General features: G+C 42.3%; 1 protein-coding gene across 2 annotated transcripts; it reads left to right on the plus strand.

Moving 5' to 3' along the window:
* Positions 1 to 3,100: 3,100 nt before the first annotated feature.
* LOC148034682 (protein IQ-DOMAIN 3-like) lies at positions 3,101 to 7,177 on the plus strand. Of its 2 annotated transcripts, XR_015691114.1 has the most exons (6): positions 3,101 to 3,796; positions 4,020 to 4,349; positions 4,735 to 4,962; positions 5,202 to 5,333; positions 5,421 to 6,453; positions 6,656 to 7,177. XR_015691114.1 is itself a non-coding variant. In XM_087679648.1 (5 exons), exons 1-5 carry the CDS (start codon positions 3,632 to 3,634, stop codon positions 6,225 to 6,227), a joined length of 1,662 nt encoding a protein of 553 aa, XP_087535774.1. In that variant the 5' UTR covers positions 3,101 to 3,631; the 3' UTR covers positions 6,228 to 7,174. The 2 variants fall into 2 exon arrangements, 1 of the variants encoding a protein (XP_087535774.1); XM_087679648.1 differs by having other exon boundaries at positions 5,421 to 7,174.
* The last annotated feature ends 9,890 nt before the right edge of the window (positions 7,178 to 17,067 follow it).

The following is a 17,067-nucleotide window of genomic DNA, read 5'->3' on the forward strand; positions in this document are numbered from 1 at the left end:
GTCACGTGCAATATGAGCCTTAATCAACATTCTTTCTTTGAAAGGTTTATTGTGGTGGTAAAAAGTTTGCTAAATTGAAACCAGATCCAACTAGAACTATACAATCTAGTCAATTTGTGGAGACAACAATGAAACAATAAGAAAACTATGCATGGTACAATACTAAAGTTCAAGCATGTCCCCCATTATTACAAATTGTTAGAATATGATGGAGTAGGAAAACTCAACTAAAGAAGTAAGGATCTATAGAAAATATGGCTATTATTGGCTACCAACTAAGACTAAAAAGCTATAATTTAAGAGGGCAATGTGAGGCCAAAGGATACTCATGGATTTTAAACTCTTTTCATGTATATTATTCCAACACATCTTATATGGCATGGGGAGGAGTAAATCGAATGAACTATTTATATTATTTCAACACATTTATATGCCATGGGGAGGGGTAAATCAAATGAACGATGCATGCTCAATTGAGAAAACTCCATGTGCATTATTCCAACTCTTATAGACCGTGGAGGGTGTAAGTGGAATCAAAACACAGCCTCACAAAAAACGTGTCATAGGAAAATTCTTCCTTACCATGGAGAAGCAAATGGTTTAACCTTGTTAAGGACATACATGGGATCCCTTATTTCATAGTGCAACTTCCTTAATCATGGAGCAAAAAGTAGCTTTGCATGTTTAACCATATAGCGGTACAATGTATGTGTAGAGTCACAAAGAGTTGAAATCTAGAGTTGTTAAGAATCAAAATCTCTCATGGGTTCATGATATGAGGAGGTAGTGTGTTGTTTCACATTTATGGACATAACGCACACCATTTGAATATACTCTAGAGAAACAATGTGTAATGCAACAAATTTTGATTGCAAACATAGCTGCATGAATGACCTTACAAAGTAAGGATTGATTGAGCAAATTTTCAAACAACCATTCTAGTTGAATGATGGCATTTTTACCAAAATCATACTAAGGCTTTGACTAGTGGTTTAATCCTCTTAGTCAAGAATGTTAGCACACTACCACCATTAAGAAAATGACTGTCCACAAGTTTTAGTTTGTTCCTACATTGCACTCCAAAAGTTCTAAGCACACAACTAGCATGTTACCGTAGTGCAAAATGGGATCACATGTGCCAAAGGGGGGTCCACCCTATGGTTCTCATACCCCATTATAATACACCTACTAGATATGGGATTGTTGTCCTTGTTCCCACTTGAAAACATTAGTTATGGGGTGACATCAATGGGATTAACACAAAGCTCCTCACCTTGAAAGATGATTAAAAGTTCTTGATAAAACAAGATGGTTATTGTGACTCTAGTTGTTTAGTGTGCCTCCCAACATAATGAACTTGCATACCCCCTGTGCAAAGGGTAATCCAAGTTATATAAATATTTTGAGCTAGTTGATATAACTCTTTTTGCACCCAAACTTCTCACAATATGGTGGTGGCAAGGATTCGAGGTAATATTGTGCCATAGTGACTATTATGAGGATTCCTATATCATGTGGATTTAAGTCCCTTTGAATAAATCTCATGTATACATTTTAGGGCTAATTTGTAGACCCCTCAATGTAAAAAATGCCCTTTTGACTGAATGGTCTCTATATGTAACACTCTTCTCTCTTAGGATTGAACCACCCCCTCTATAGAAGAATCCATATAAAGGCATCCCATATGTACATTTAGGACACAATTAAAAACATGACATTTGTTCACTTATGTAACTTGACAAAGTGATTGTGCCAAGCATTGTGCACTTGTTTGGGATGAATGAGAACACTTGTATACATGGGAGTGGGCAAACTTGTGTCATAAATGTCCTCATCACCATCACGATCATCCACAACATACTTAAACATGGGAAGAGTTTTACTAGCATCATTGATTAAGATCCTTGTCTTGAGCATCTTGTCCTCATCCTTATCCTTCTCCTCCTCATCACCATTCGTGCCATGGCCATCTCCTCCTCATTATCCTCATGCAATTATCCTTATCATGATCATTTCCTCCTCTTTATACTGATCATAATCGTCATCCTTGTTAAGATCATCTCTTCCTCATTATCCTCATTGCTGTTTATGGAAAACATTATTCTTATTATCCACTTTGAATCAAGCCACACTATAAGCTTAGACATGATGAATGAACAAACTTGTAAATGCTGGGGGTGGGGAAAGCTTGTGTGGTCAATGTCATCCTTGTCTTCCATCTCTTTGTCATCATGATCACCATTACCATCACTACAAATTTTTGTAATTGTCATTTATCAACATCCTTGCATAAACATCTCCTCTTCCTCATTGGCCTCATCCCCATCATCAATAACATCCTCACGTGTGGGTAGATTTGCATTATCATCATTGATCAACTTCCTTGCACAAGCACACCCTCCCCCATCACGATCAACATCACCACGGACATTGTTAGATGTGGGAAGATGAGTGTTATTGTCTTTGAATCAACATCCTTGCAAGAGCATCTCCTCCTCCTCCTCCTCCTCCTCATCCTTGTCATGAACAGGTTCCCCTCCTTTATTTTTATTGGTGATTCACATGAAACATTTTGAAGAACCCATGCAACAACCAACTTGGATGATGTGCAAGTTTCTTATTGAATTTTGCATGATTTCTAGACACATTATAATTACAGCAGCCTTAAGATTTGCTTACAATTTCAAGGTATTTTTCAATAACTCCACCATCATCATCATCAAACTCATATCGTCTTCACCATCATGGGCATCATCATCACCTCGTCATCCGCTGAGGAAGAGGAAGGCAGCAGCAGCAGCGGCAGCAACAACAAACGATTCTGGCCTCGTGCTCGAATCGCGCGCATGTGCCAGGCTGCCTGCCTGACACACCTGTTGTTTGTTCCTCTTGTGGGTGCGTTTTTTATCATTGGTACAAAGACAGGGCCCCTTCCGTCCCTTGTCTTACCGGCTTGTCCACTGATGAACTCTCGCAATCAAAGCAGGAGCTCTCTCTACTTTTGCCGATAGCTTTGCTCAGAGAAAGCTTTCTTTTCCCCCCACTTTTCTCAAGCTCGGTCAGAAGACAAGAATTGGATTCCCCCCCTCCCCACTTAGCAGCTGCCCCAATTTGTCAATCCACCCCCAATGCTAGGCTCTTCTTGCTAGTCCCAGTTCTTGTCCCTTCTTTTACCCCCTGATATAAGTCTTGATCCTCCTTAAGCTGATCAATCCGAGAGAGAGAGAGAGAGAGAGAGAGAGCCCTCCCCTCCATGACGTTTGATTCATGGCTGCTCTTGTTCATATCAGTTTCCCGAAGACCGTTCGCCAGAAATCGCCAAACCAAGTGAACTTGGAATCACTTGGTTCATGGCCGCTCTTCTTCGTCTCGGTTTCCCGAAGGCTGGTTGCTAGAAATGGCCAGTGAACTTGGGATCACAGTCACTGACTATGCCATCGGTCAGAACCCACAAGTGAACTTGGAATCCCTTGGTTCATTGCTGTTGTTCCTGTTCATCTCGGCTTCTGGAAGATCATTTGCCAGAAATGCCCAGTGAACTCGGAACGACAGCCACTGACTATTTCGTCGGGCAAACCATATAGCAATTCGTGGAGTTGTTAGTGTTTCAGATTAGAACAGCCCATCTAGCATGGGGAAGAAGGGGAAGTGGTTATCTGCTGTGAAGAATGCATTCAGATCCAGCTCCAAGGATGCTCCAAAGATCAAGGAAAACGTCCCACCAAACACTAAGGAGAATGCTCCAGCCAACACTCCCCGCAAGGACAAAGAGGAGAAAGCCCAATTTAATGAGAAGGTGATGATCTATGCATCAGAAGTACGAAGCCCAATTCAATTTTTTCTTCATTAACAAGGAAGGATGCTTATAAATATATCGTGTCTTTGATAATACACACATCGATGAGGTGCCAAGAATGAGCAATCCAAGTTGCATGGCATATTATGTCCCTGTGATGACTAACTCTTGGTGCAAATCACTACGTTCTGATAGTGTTAACGTATTTCTCTGGCATATAAAGCGGCCCAAGGAGAAGCGGAGATGGAGCTTTGGTGGGAAATCAGGGCGTCTGGATTCGGCACCAGAAGAGGGTAAGCATAGCATTCAGCCAGTCAGCATGTCAACGGTCATACTGGAGAAGAATTTGAGTCAGGCCGAAGAGCAGACAAACAAGCATGCACTTGCTGTTGCAGCTGCCACAGCAGCAGCAGCTGAAGCTGCAGTTGCAGCTGCACATGCGGCTGTGGAGGTGGCTCGCCTCACTGGAGCCCCTTGTTTATCATCTTATGATGGAGCTAATATGGAAGACTGGGCAGCAATCAGAATCCAAACTGCCTATCGAGCATACCTTGTAAGCTCTGTTAATTTCAGTCTCTGTTATGAAGAATTGGAAAGAGAGGGGTGTGGATGGTCTTTCTTCTTGAAACCTCTGTTGCATCTCAGATCTCAGATACTCTGAATAAGAAAAGTGATCAAAACCGGTTGACATGAATTAGATGACCTAACCCCATATACCTACAATTGGGGCTTTCCATAACACTATTATTGAATTTTATCTTCCCTAACTGGGATGTAGTGTAGTACTACCTCAAGCTAATGGATTTGCAAATAGAATAGTTGATGTTCCATTGACTGTACACGTGAAGCATATTTCATCTATCTCACAAAGATTTGAATTGTTGCATGCTTGTTAGAACTTCTCTCTGATGCATTGTACATGATCTTGGTGGGTGAAGGCTCGAAGAAGTCTGCGTGCTCTTCGGGGCTTGGCAAGGCTTCAAGCTTTAGTGAAGGGACAAACAGTTCGACGGCAAGCAACCATGACCCTTCGATACATGCAAGCACTTGTAAGAGTCCAGGCCCGCGTTCGAGCAAGACGTGTTCACATGTCTGAAGAGGGTCGAGCAAAGCAGCAGTTACTTTGGCAAAAACAACGACAAGAGATTCTTATACAAAAGGCCAATGTGAGTAACACTATTGAGTATACCATTGCATTTTAATTCTTCCATGTGCTATATCCAACTGCTTGTTGTTCTAACAAGGTTTGCAGATGAGGTCATGTCCTGTGTTATGGCTTAATGATTTATATGCTACAACTGCAGCAGTGTGCAACCTGCCACATCATTTGTTTGAAGACTTGCCATATGGTAGGTTACACAATACGATGGCTGAATATTTATATAACAAGCAGTCTTTGTTGCAGGTGGAAGACCATAATCAGCATGGTTGGGATGATAGTATTCAGTCCCTGAAAGATATAGAAGCTAAGAAGCTAAGCAAACAGGAAGCTGTTTTAAAAAGAGAAAGAGCATTGGCCTATGCATATACCCATCAGGTGTGTGCATAGTTTGCATTTGTGATGTCTGGACTTCCAAATGGTGTCTTTCTAACCATTTTATGTGTATCTAATATGATTTTTCAGTTGTGGCGATCATCCCCACACAAATCCAATGGATCCACTTACATTGACAGTATTGATACTGAAAAACCCCATTGGGGATGGAGCTGGCTGGAGTGGTGGATGGCTGCAAGACCTTTGGAGGCCCATTATTTGCATGAGAGAGATGTCGCAAGCCTACATCTCAAGGTGAAAGCATCAAGCATAGCTGGCAAAGTATCTGTGGACAGCTTTACTCCACAAAGCTGCTACAGCCAGCAGAGCCAGTTCAAATGTGGCACCATGGCAATGCGCCATAAGCAGCAGTATGCTTTTTCAGAAAGTACACCTCCTCCTCGCAGTCGTTCTGTGAGAAAAACACCTTTCTCGATGAATCATGACGAGGAATGCAGTGTGGCCTCTACAGCTCGAAGCTCTGCAAGTTTTTACTCTTTTGGTGGTCCCAAATATTTTAGTGTGAGAAACAGCATTGCAGGCTCTTCTATCAGAGATGATGAGAGCCTCACCAGTATGCCTGCAGTCCCCAGTTACATGGCTGCCACCCAGTCTGCAAGAGCCAAGGCTCGATCTCTAAGCAATCCAAAACAAAGACCCCTCACCCCAGAAGCCTATGTTTCCATATCCGCAAAGAAGAGGCTATCATTCCCTGTCATTGGGGCTCATGCTGCAGATAGTTTTAGCACTCCCAAACAATTGAAAAACCCATCCATAACCAAGAGAAGCCCAAGTTTGAGGGGTTTCCCAGCGGGAACGATTCAGACAGAAAGATCAAATGCTGCAGACATTGCAAATGGGGATACTCAGAATTGCAGCAATGGTGGGCTGTTATAGATATAGAAGGGTGCAAATATAGATGAAGATAAATTTCAATAAGAATCTTTGTACATACGTGCTTGCAATTTGTCAAGGGAATGGAAGGGAGAAGAAGAAGGAGATAGATAATAAAGGCTACTTGGTCTGAACCCTGAAGAAGATCTAGGATCTTGTTGCTGCAATGCACTTTTGTTAGCCTGAGCATAGATTCTGATACACAAAAAACATAGCGCAATGAGCAAAGGTATGTCACCCTTGAGTGTTGGTTAGTAGAGAAGAGCTATTAGTTGTCTCATGGTCTGCACTTGCATCATTGCTGCTTGCCCCTGCCTTTGCATTCTTGTGGTTATCCTACACAAATCAGGCTGCATGATATCTAGAGAGCAAATTTGGTTGAATCTCTAGACTGGTATACTTGATTGTACATCTCTCTTCCTTTTGGTCAGGCTTTACAGGAAAGGGCATGCATTATGCTTAGGCAAGAACTGAGAATGCACAAACATGGGCATTAATTATCAAGTGCAGATTCCCACGAAGAAAATGCTTTCTCAACAAATGCTGCAGTTTTGTCTTGCTCATAGAGCTGTTGGTTCTATCACTTTTTTTCCAAGCACAAGGAGCGGATTGCAGAAACCAGTATTGATGATGTCAATGATGATGATAACACTTACAGTGTTATGATACATCTTATAGCTTTCAAGTTGTGACATGTTCATTTTTACATGCTTCAGACGTAAAAGTTCAACAAAAAAGAACTATAATTGCAAATACTGCAGGTTACATCTTATAGCTTTCAAGTTGTGACATGTTCATTTTTACATGCTTCAGATGTAAAAGTTCAACAAAGAAGAACTATAATTGCGAATACTGTAGGATACATTAACAACACATACCACAAAATTCTATAGAGAGATATGATATTGTAACAGGCATTGCATGCACACTAACCGATTTACAAGTTTTAAAACTTTTTTATGTACAATTAGGTGGGTAATATCACTAATCTTATAGTTACAACATCACAATGTTCAAGTGCTTTTTGTGTAGTTAGTAAAGTATTTACATTCCTGTAGGCTGTGGAAAAGGATAACAGTCTTTTAAGTTTCACAAAAGCAACTCTACTGCTATCTTGGACACAAAACTTGGATAATACCTTGAGAATTCATGGAATTACCTTAGCATACTTTGAGCAAGGATCAGCCATAACCTTAGGGATTGCTTGGAAGCCAACCTGGTTCCTGGCTTCCCAGATAACCTGCACTGTCAATCCTCTTGGGCTCATATTTCCTTTTGCTCCAAGTAACACTTGCCCCCATGTTATATGGCTCTGTAACTAAGCTCTATCAGACCATCCTTAAAAACAGGTGAGTAAATGATTCTCTTTCAACATGACAAAAGGAGCACATGGTTGGAACCGTAAACCATTTGGCCAATCTCTCTCAACTTGGCAACTTATTCATGCATACTCTTCAACATAGGAGATGAACTCTAGGCTAGGCAAATGTGTGATTTTACATGTTTTTTGCATTCATTTATGCATTGAAGATGTCTTCCAAGTTCCTATCATATCCTGCCAAATAGTCCTTTGCCTTGACTATCTAAAGAGAGCACTCTTTTGACTGCCTATGTTTGAGCTTGTGTATGGGGATGTCATTAACCTTCCAAAAGGCTAACTTATGATTTATAGTGAGACATCGATGTTTGCCAGTCTTCTCTCTTCCTCAACTGAGCTTGCACCATCTGGTGACATTCTTCTTGGTCTTATTGATGCATCTCCTGTAGTTTGTGGCAATGTATCTAGACATATACCCATACTCTTACCCCTTTGTTACTTAGGTTGAGGCCTCGCTTGAAACTCAGAATGACCATTGAACAATCATCTGTGTGAGCACTTGAGTGAAGCCAAATAGATTAGGAGAGAGGAATTCACTTTCTATGATTTCGGGGCTGTTAGCACATCTGGACTATCCGGTACTTCTAGAGTGTGCGGTCACATTGTCCGTCTGAGAGGCCTTCCTTATTGGGAGTCCAGCATCATTCAGCTTGCAGGCATCCTTCCAAGGGATGATCTGCTTTCTTGGCATGCTGCAATTTCTTTAGTTTTCTTGTCAGTCTTATAGTCCAATTGTGGTTCTTGTATTGTGAATCATATAGTTCACTTGTAATTACCGTTTCTGGCAACTAATACAATTACCGTCTATGGAAAAAAGGATTTCCACTCTTGCTCGAAAAAAGAGCAACCAAGCATTAGCAATCAAGTAGGTGGTTTTTGAATGCCTAATACTTAGTTTAGCTGGCCTTAGACACACCTGTCTCACCACTGAGCAACCAGCTGTCTCCTTCCTAATATGTGCATGAGCAATCCAATATTTCAAAACGCAGGCCCATGGTTGAGGGGAGCTAATATTTTGAAACCATTTCCGAGCATGATCTTGTAAGTCAAGAATACCCATTCCTCCTTGTGACCTGGTAATACTCTCTCTCCTCTAGTTTCATTACCCCCCTTCCCCCTTTCTGATGCACCTGCACTCGTTACTCACTCAACACGGTACAGAAAAGTAACACGATATGTGAGAGCAAGGTATACTCTTATATTATTCAATCAAAGAAATGGTACAACATAGGCACATCCTAGGACTACACCCTCGTGATGCCACATATAAAGAGGGTTCACCACGGGGTATAAGGAATCACACGTAGAGTGAAAACCAAGCAGGGCTCAGAGTCACTACTACTCCCTATATAGGTGTTTTTGGTGATAACGCCATGGTATAGCTACAAAGCCCTTACACTCACCCTTGCTTATTGGATTGTTGTCCTCAGCAATCTAAGGGTAGCGTTTATTTGACTCATCTAGGGTTTTGACACAGCTTTTGCTAACAAGCTGGCTAGTGTTTACCGGTCTAGGACTTAGTGAGACATTCACGGGGTCTTAATATAGTCTATACTATTAGATTGGTCAATGTCTCCCACACTAGGACTTGGGGGTCTTAACACAACTTTTTCTAGCAAGCTGGTCATTGTCTGTCCATCTAGACTTGGTAGGGGCTCTTTGGGTTACTATGCGAGTCTACCTTTGAGTCAAGTTTTTTTTAGGAGTGGAGGTGTTGTTGGGCCTATAATGAGGACCGTTTGTGTGGAAAGGCTCAAGGGGCATTGGAAAAATTGATGGGATTTTCCTTGAGCTAGATGGAGAAAGCATCTTTGCCATGTTTGCGCACCTCTGCTTTCGAAATCCAAGTGGCTTCCTTGAGAGGACGCCCACGCCACTTGGTGAGATACTCTAGGTATCCTTTTTGTTCCTGGTGTCGGAGGAATGCTTCTACTTCGAAGGGGCTGTTGGAATGGAGCATTGGTACGTGCCGTCCCCATTGGTTGTCAGGATAGAACCTGCGCAGAAGACGAGCATAAAAGGCATTATGGACACATATACTTTCTGGTAGGTCAAGCTTGTAGGTAACTTTGTTCAGCACTTGAGTGATACAGTAGGGTCCGTAGTAGTGGTGATTGAACTTGGGGCTCATATTCTTTGGGAGTGACATATTCTTGGAGCTGACTAGGACCATGTTGCATGTAGTGAAACGTACAATCTTTCTCTTTTTGTTGGCTTGCTCTATCATGGTGATTTTGCTTTGTTCTAGGCTTTGCTTGGCCGTCACGGTCTCTCCATTTCTTCAAGAATTCCTATGCACCTTGATCTTCAGCTTTGGCTGCTCTAGATGCTGAGGCAAGGGGAGTGATGATTTCTTGTCCTGTGGCCAATTCAAAGGGTGTGTAACCTATTGCGGAGTGGATGGAGTTGTTGAAGTGGAATTCCAGCACATCAAAGTACAAGGTCCAATCCTTTGGGTCTACCCGGGCATAACTCCTGAGATAATCTTCAATGCCTTGGTTGACTCGCTTTGTTCGCCCATCTGTCTCGAGATGGAAGGATGATGAGAATCACAAATGTGTTTCAAGGGTCTTGAAGAGTTCCTTCCACATGTCACCCGTGAATCTTCCATCTCTATTTGACACTATGGCTAAGGGTAGGCCATGTAGCTTGAACACATGTGTAAAGAATAGACGGGCTACCTCTTTAGCATTCAATGGTGGTTTGGCAGGGATGAAGTGACCTTGCTTGGAGAAATAGTCCACCACTACAAAGATGATGGTGTATCCATGGGATTCGAGGATCTCCACAATGAAATCCATTCTGATTACATCCTATGGGCGGCTAGGTACGGGCATAGGTTGAGGCATAGGTTGAAGCAAGCCTGCTGGCTTAGAGTATGGTGCCTTCACAAGTTGGCGAGTATGACATGTCTTGGTGTAGTCAATGACTTCTTCTTTCATGTTGGACCAAAAGAACTGCTTCCTAAGGGCCTCCAGTGTTTTTCTCTATCCTTTGTGTCCACCTAGTTTTCCATCATATATTTCATGTAAGATGAGTTTCTTTAGCTCCACGTCGTTGGGGATATACAATATCTTTCCTACAAATAGGATTCCTTCCTCGAGGATATACATTCCATGTGGTGTTTTGTCAGTTTCTGCATCTTGTATAATTTTGTACATGTCTTGGTCGTGTTCCAAGGCTTCCTTCACTAATTCCATGAAGTTGTTACTGACCACACCGACAGGTTTTAAATCAGCTTTACGGCTCAAGGCATATGCTTAGCTAGCAAGCTTGTTTGGCCGATAGCTTGGGTTTTCATTGGAAGTATTTGAGGGAGATGCTATCGGTGAAGACTACTATTTGTTTGTCTTGAACATAATGCTTCCATTTTCTAAGGCAGTGGTGGACGACTGCGAGCATTTCCTTCTCATGTGTGCTTCACCTAGTTTCAGCATCTATGAACTTCTTGGATTCATAAGCGATGGGGTGGCCTTCTTGCACCAGTACACCTCCAATGCGATAATCAGATGCATCTATGGAGATCTCAAAGGGTTTGGTGAAGTTAGGTACTTTCAAGTCAGGGGTTTGACTCATGAATTTCTTCATCTATTCAAAAGCATCCCGTTGCTCACTACCCCATGTAAAGGTGTTGTCTTATTTGGTGAGGTGGGATAGTAGTGCCATGATGAGACTATAATCCTTGATGAACCTTCTACAAAATACTGTGAAGCCGAGGAACTCCCACACTTCTCTTATAGTCTTCAATACAGGCCATTTTTGTATAGCTTCTACTTTCTTGGGGTCCACTTTGATACCAACTGCTCCTACAATGAAGCTTAGGAATTCTAACTCCTTTATTGCAAACTCACATTTTTCTGGTTTGGCATATAGCTTATGTTGTCGCAACTTCTCAAAAACTAAGCGTAAGTGCTATTTGTGTTCTTCTAGGGTTTTGCTATATACTAGGACATCATCAATGTAGAAAATGACAAAGACATCTATCTCGGGTCTAAAGACTCCATCCATGAGGCCACAAAATGTGCATGGGTGGCCCATTGCTTAGTCCGAATCCTAACACTAACCATTCAAAACTGCCATATCGGGTACAGAAAGTTGTTTTGTGGGGATATCTTCTTTTGTTATGCGCATCTGGTGGTATCATGATGTAAGGTCTATGCAGCTAAAGTACTTGGCTCCATGTAGCCTATCTAAGAGGTCCTCCGCTAGGGGCATGAGATATTTATTTTTGATAGTGATTTTATTAAGGGCCCTATAATCTACACATGGTCTAAGCCCCACATCCTTCTTCTTAACAAACAACACTAGGGCACCAAAGGGGGATTTGTTGGGGCAGATGAAACCTTGTTCTTCTAGTTCATGTAGTTGCTTCTTCAATTCCATGAGTTCTATGTGATTCATACGATAAGGGGCTCTAGCTGGTGGGGTGGATCTTAGAATGAGTTCGATTTTGTGATCCATATCCCTCTGGGGTGGTAGGCCTTGGGTAGCTCTGCTGGCATTACATCTTTGAACTCCTCAAGTATTTTTGCTACTTATGTGTTGTTGTTTTGGGGTTTGAGCTTCTTGGTGGCCTCTCGCTCAATGGGTCAAATCATATGTGGATAAACCATGTCTCCTTGCTTAACTGATTTCTCCACTTGCATGTCATGATGCATGGCCTAATAGGGTTCACTTGACACGGTGTTGCTTGGGTTGGCACTCCTGGTTGGTTTGGACTTGACTTCACTATTTGGAAAGAAACTCTAGGCTTGTTCTCCTTCATTTGCACTTTGATTGGTGCCCTTCTTGTGGAAACTGCATTCTTTCACAAGGTACTATGACACCTTCTCCTTGCATATCCAACACCATCTCATTAACTCCCTTTCCAAACATTGCGATGACATATTTATCATAGAATTCCAAGCCTAGGATAACTTCAAAATCATCCATGGGGATTATTAAGAAGTTGAGTTTTGCTATCCATTTCCTGGCTTCTACTTGTAATGCAAAGACCTATTTCACTTCCTTGGCCTTTCCTTGTGCAAATGTTATTGTTAATCCTTTTGAGGCTTAGACAATTTCAATCCATGTTTGGCTGCGGACTTCGGTGTGATAAAGTTGTGGGTGGTTCCTATGTCCATCATAATAGCTTGATTCCCTTCGCCCACTCTGCCTTTGATGTATAGGTGGTAGATTGTTGCTACCTGGGCAACCATGCAATGGGGTCGCGCACTGACTATCCCCACTCTTGGGTGGTCCATGCTTTTATCACTTCTGCTTGGGATTTCTTGGATGTATGGGGGTTGCGGTTCCTCTCCTCCATATGCACTAGTGGCAGCCACTCTCGACCTGCTTGATGCAGCTATGTCTTCCATGGGGCATCTGTTATGATAGCGTGGTCCCCCACATTTGAAACATCTGATCCCCGTGGTTGGACCTGAGGGTCTCCACCATGATGTGTTTGATCCCGTGGAACCTAGAGTCGGCATGTAGTGGTTCCCCCATTTGCCAAACAACTACTCCTCTTGGTACTAATGCAAATTGTGATGCGGCTAGTGTTATGCTGGAGGTCTGGCTCCATTTCTCCGTGAATGGGCCTCTAGGAGCCTTGGGTCTCGGGGTCCATGAATTGTTGTTGAGGTTGGTGTAGAATGTGTTTTGGTTCCCCTGGGCTATCCTCCTGCCTTCTAGATCCACTAGTCTTTCAGTCATTCTCATGGCCTCGGCTAAGCTAGTTGGCTCCTACCTCTCTACATCTCTTCCAGCCCATTCTTGCATTCCAAATAAGAATCCATGCAATTTGGTGTCAATGTCCATGTTGGGTAGTTGCAGCATGAGTTGCATGTATTTGCTGATGTACTCTTTCATCTTCCCTTGTGCTTGCTTGAGGTTTCTGCATTCATCTCTGACTTTGAATTTTTCCATCTTTGGAATGAAGTAATCTTTGAGTTCCTCTTGGAGTTCTTTCCATGAAAAGATGGTGTGTCCCTACTCTTGTTCCAACAGGTACCAACTAGCAGCGTCCTTCTCCAAGTAGATGGCTACCACCTCTGCCTTCTTATCTTCGGTGATCCTGGCATATTTCAAGTATTTGTCCATTTCTACAATCCACTTCTTCATAACCAACCCGTCCCTCTCTCTTTTGTACTTGGTGGGTTGGGGTATCTTGAATTTGCCGTAGTCGTCTTCTGAGCTGTCATTATCCTCCTCTTCTCTATGGTTGTGTTTCTTGTCCTTCTTCTTACTTCTAGCTTCTACTACCTTCTCCTTGTCTTTTCTTATATCTTGCGCCCTCCTAGAAGTCTCCTCTCTCCCTAATCTATCCATCTCCTCTTGTATTTTCTGCCTTTTCTCCTCTTCTTGTTGTTGTAACACCCATTCTCTATAGCCCTGCTCCACTTCTAATTTTCTTCTCCTTTCCTCTTCCTCTTCCTTCATCTACATGTTCCTCCAAATTTACTCGGGCATGCCTGACATGCCCTCCAATTGTCTCTCCAATCTGGCTACTTTCTCCTCTTGGGCTACTCTCTATTCTTGCCCTCTACTCTTCTTCCTCTCTTCCATTGTTGGGATGGGTACATTCTCTTTGTCGTCCTCCATGTGGTCGGGGGGTTTTGTCAACACAGGGAAGCCACGTTTTTCCTCTGGGTGGTGGTTGTGCCGTGGGGAAGTTGCGTCACATCTTCAGATGGTGGATGGTGTTGGGGTCACCATGCCGCGGGTGTCACACCGGGGGTTTAGACCCGACGGGGGTTGACGGGATAGGGGTCAACGTGACATGGGGCATCATGATGTGGGGTGACACAACATGGGTTGTTTCGGCTCGTTCTCTTTGAGGCACTGGATCTTGTCTCTTGCTTCCGTGAGTACGCATTCACTCCGAGCAAGAGTTACTCTGATACCAAGTGTGATGCGGCTACACTTATTACTTACTCAACCTGGCATAGAAAGGTAACACCATATGTGAGAGCAAGGTATACTCTTGGATTATTCAATCAAAGAAATGGTACAACATAGGGCACATCCTAGGACTACACCCTCATGATGCCGCACATAAGAGGGTTCACTACTAGGTATAGGGAATCACACATAGAGTGGAAACCAAGCAGGGCTCAGAGTCACTACTACTCCCTATATAGGTGTTTCTGGTGATAACACCATGCTATAGCTACAAAACCCTTACACCCCCCCTTCTCTCTCTCTCTCTCTCTCTCTCTCTCTCTATGTCTGTGCCAAGCATGGTGGCTCTCTCTCTATTTGTGGTGCTACTGCATTAGTGAGTTGGGTTTCTTAGAGGCCATGATTGATGTAGGAGTACCTATTCTTGAGGCAGCTTGAGGCTGGGCCAAGAAGGGAAAGAGGCATTCGCACATACGTGCTCCCGCGGCCCCCTTGCCCCCCAGCCCAACCCACCCCAAATGAGCGAGCATGCCAACCATGGAAAGCGAGCTATACGTGGGCCACAAACAACACTGGCCCGATTTACAATCTAATACTCACTAAGGAAGGAAGGCAAGCTACATATGGATGACTCGTTCCTCGCTAGATGGCTTTTTGCATGTGTGCTAAGGTTGTTGTGAGAGTCAAGGGGCCATGCCTAGAAGGCGAGTCCATAAAGTCAACATTGAGGCTCCTATGGGAAGCTATACTTGATTTGTCCAAGAACCACGGCTCACTCCTTGTAGTCCTACTAAAAAGTCCTCCATTTTTAGACGGAATACAAGGACTCCCTTAAGCTTTGCTACATGCAATCACACAAATCTCTCTCTGTCTATTTGTCTGTATGTCTGTCTCTCTCTCTCTCAAAATGCTTATCTAATTGGTTTTCCTCTTTTTAAATTATATGCATTGCTAAAATGGTGTGATGTGTGACAAGGTCCGCACAAGTCTAGACTCTAGCATGGTCGTAGGCTTCAGCTGCCAGAACCCCTCTAAGCCAAGTCCATGTACTTAGGCATGGCAAGGCTCTAAAGTTGCTAGATTTGTATGTAGTTCCATTTAGCAAGTTTTGAAATTGTCATCTAATTTTGGTAGTTCATTTTCTATTAGGCAAAACATAATATAGACTATGTCGGCGGGCATGAATTTGAAGCAACTTTCAACTGCATCACAAATCTTTCTCCAAATTATAAAAGTAGGATAAGGGACATCCTATGGAACTAAGGGTTGTTTTAGACTCATTTAAGAGGACGAATTTGATCCTACAATAAGGGGTGGAGTGCTTTCCACACCATTTGGATGCCATTAATAACATTAAATAATTAAATTAATTATAATGTGACTTGCAATTGGTGCGTCGGTAAAGGATGTAGGTTTGAACAAATAACATTTTTCTTTCGTGGAAAACTTTTGCAATTTCTTGCATTTGATGCATTAGGCACATGCCTTTGTAGTACAGAACTATCCGGAAGTGTGTGAATTCAACCTAAGGAAGCATGTGTGTTGGGAAGGGGCAAGTGATGCTATTTACAATAGAAAATCAGTCCTTTCAAAAAAATGAGAAGGCTATAGAGAAAGGCACAACACATGCATAGGGCTTAGAAAAGAGAGGGTAGTAAGAAAAGTGACAATAGCACCAATGTGAAGCACCAAATATGAAATTAGGTGTAGAGCCCTAACTATTGCTAACACTTGTATGAAGCATCGGCCTATAATTGGTGCGAAGCACCACGAGAATCAAGGCATGGAGCATCTTGTAGATATTTCATTATGCCTCAAGGGAATCAAGGTGCAAGGTCAACTCACACACCCTAAGTGACTCAACCCACACACAACACTACACCACAATCCCATTGGCTCCAAGAACAAGCATGCTAAAATATTAGAGAATAGCTTATTCAGCAATACACAAAAGGTATGAACAAATTCAATTGCAGCAATAATCCCGTCTTACTATGTCATATGCTTTGTGTATTGTCTAGATTCATATTAATCATGACAAAGTTTCTATTCTACAATACTGCATAATCCTTTGGTTAAAACCAAGTTCAATATTGCTTCATGTAAAATTTCTACCTTAAATAAAGCCAGAAACTTCTCTATATGGATGATTTTTTAGGGTAATAAGTTGATTTCTAGGGTAGGATAGCTATAATTAGAGAGTTTTTAATTAATTGCTTACACGTAGATGTTTGATTATGTTAATATAAATCCACCTATAATTCAACAAATTCTTTGTGTGTGTGTGTGTGTGTGTAATCAAGTGGCTACCCTAATAACAGTAAGCTACTTGTTTTTTATTAGCCTATTAACCAAGGTTTGATTCTCTCTCTCTCTCTCTCTCTCTCTCTCTCTCTCTCTCTCTCTCTCTCTCTCCAAATGGGTAATTGTATCAATTATTGTGAACTTGAAATACATTTTTTTTTTTGGGAATGAAGTAGTAACCCTAGTGGTGGTAAGCCACTTATTTTATTAACCCATTGACCTAGGTTCATACATGCTTGGGTTTACACACACATACACACACACATCTCAAACAAGAAA

The sequence above is a fragment of the Lygodium microphyllum genome, chromosome 6, assembly GCF_053477565.2.
Source record: "Lygodium microphyllum isolate KBCC chromosome 6, Lygodium_microphyllum_v1.1.10, whole genome shotgun sequence".
NCBI classification, from domain to species: Eukaryota; Viridiplantae; Streptophyta; class Polypodiopsida; order Schizaeales; family Lygodiaceae; genus Lygodium; species Lygodium microphyllum.